At 66.8% G+C, this 229-nt stretch overlaps 1 protein-coding gene across 1 annotated transcript in view; it reads right to left on the minus strand.

The window, feature by feature from the left end:
• LOC104082155 (absent in melanoma 1-like protein) overlaps positions 1-180 on the minus strand; it is a gene marked incomplete at its 3' end in the record, with an annotated part of 3,625 nt that extends 3,445 nt beyond the window's left edge. Inside the window, exon 1 of the mRNA XM_009585166.1 lies at positions 88-180. Coding sequence (XP_009583461.1) covers positions 88-180 — 93 coding nt within the window. The remainder of the gene's footprint in view (positions 1-87) is intronic.
• Between the last annotated feature and the right edge of the window lie 49 nt (positions 181-229).

Consider the following 229-nt stretch of genomic DNA (forward strand, 5'->3'; position numbering starts at 1 on the left):
GCTCCAGGGGTTCAGCCCCCACCATCTCCCCACGTGCCCAGGAGGGCAGAGCATCTCCCCAGGCACCGCGTTGTGGGATTCACTCACCAGTACATCAGTGGGGCACAGGGCCATGGCGCATTCTGGCTCTTCGGTGACAGGAGGGATGCAGCCGGGATTCGGGGCTTCCAGCACGGCCATCTCGGGGCCAGGGTGGTCACCAGGACCCAGCCCATTGTGGTCCCCGGGG

The sequence above is a fragment of the Fulmarus glacialis genome, unplaced genomic scaffold, assembly GCF_000690835.1.
Source record: "Fulmarus glacialis isolate BGI_N327 unplaced genomic scaffold, ASM69083v1 scaffold26309, whole genome shotgun sequence".
In the NCBI taxonomy this organism is placed as follows: domain Eukaryota; kingdom Metazoa; phylum Chordata; class Aves; order Procellariiformes; family Procellariidae; genus Fulmarus; species Fulmarus glacialis.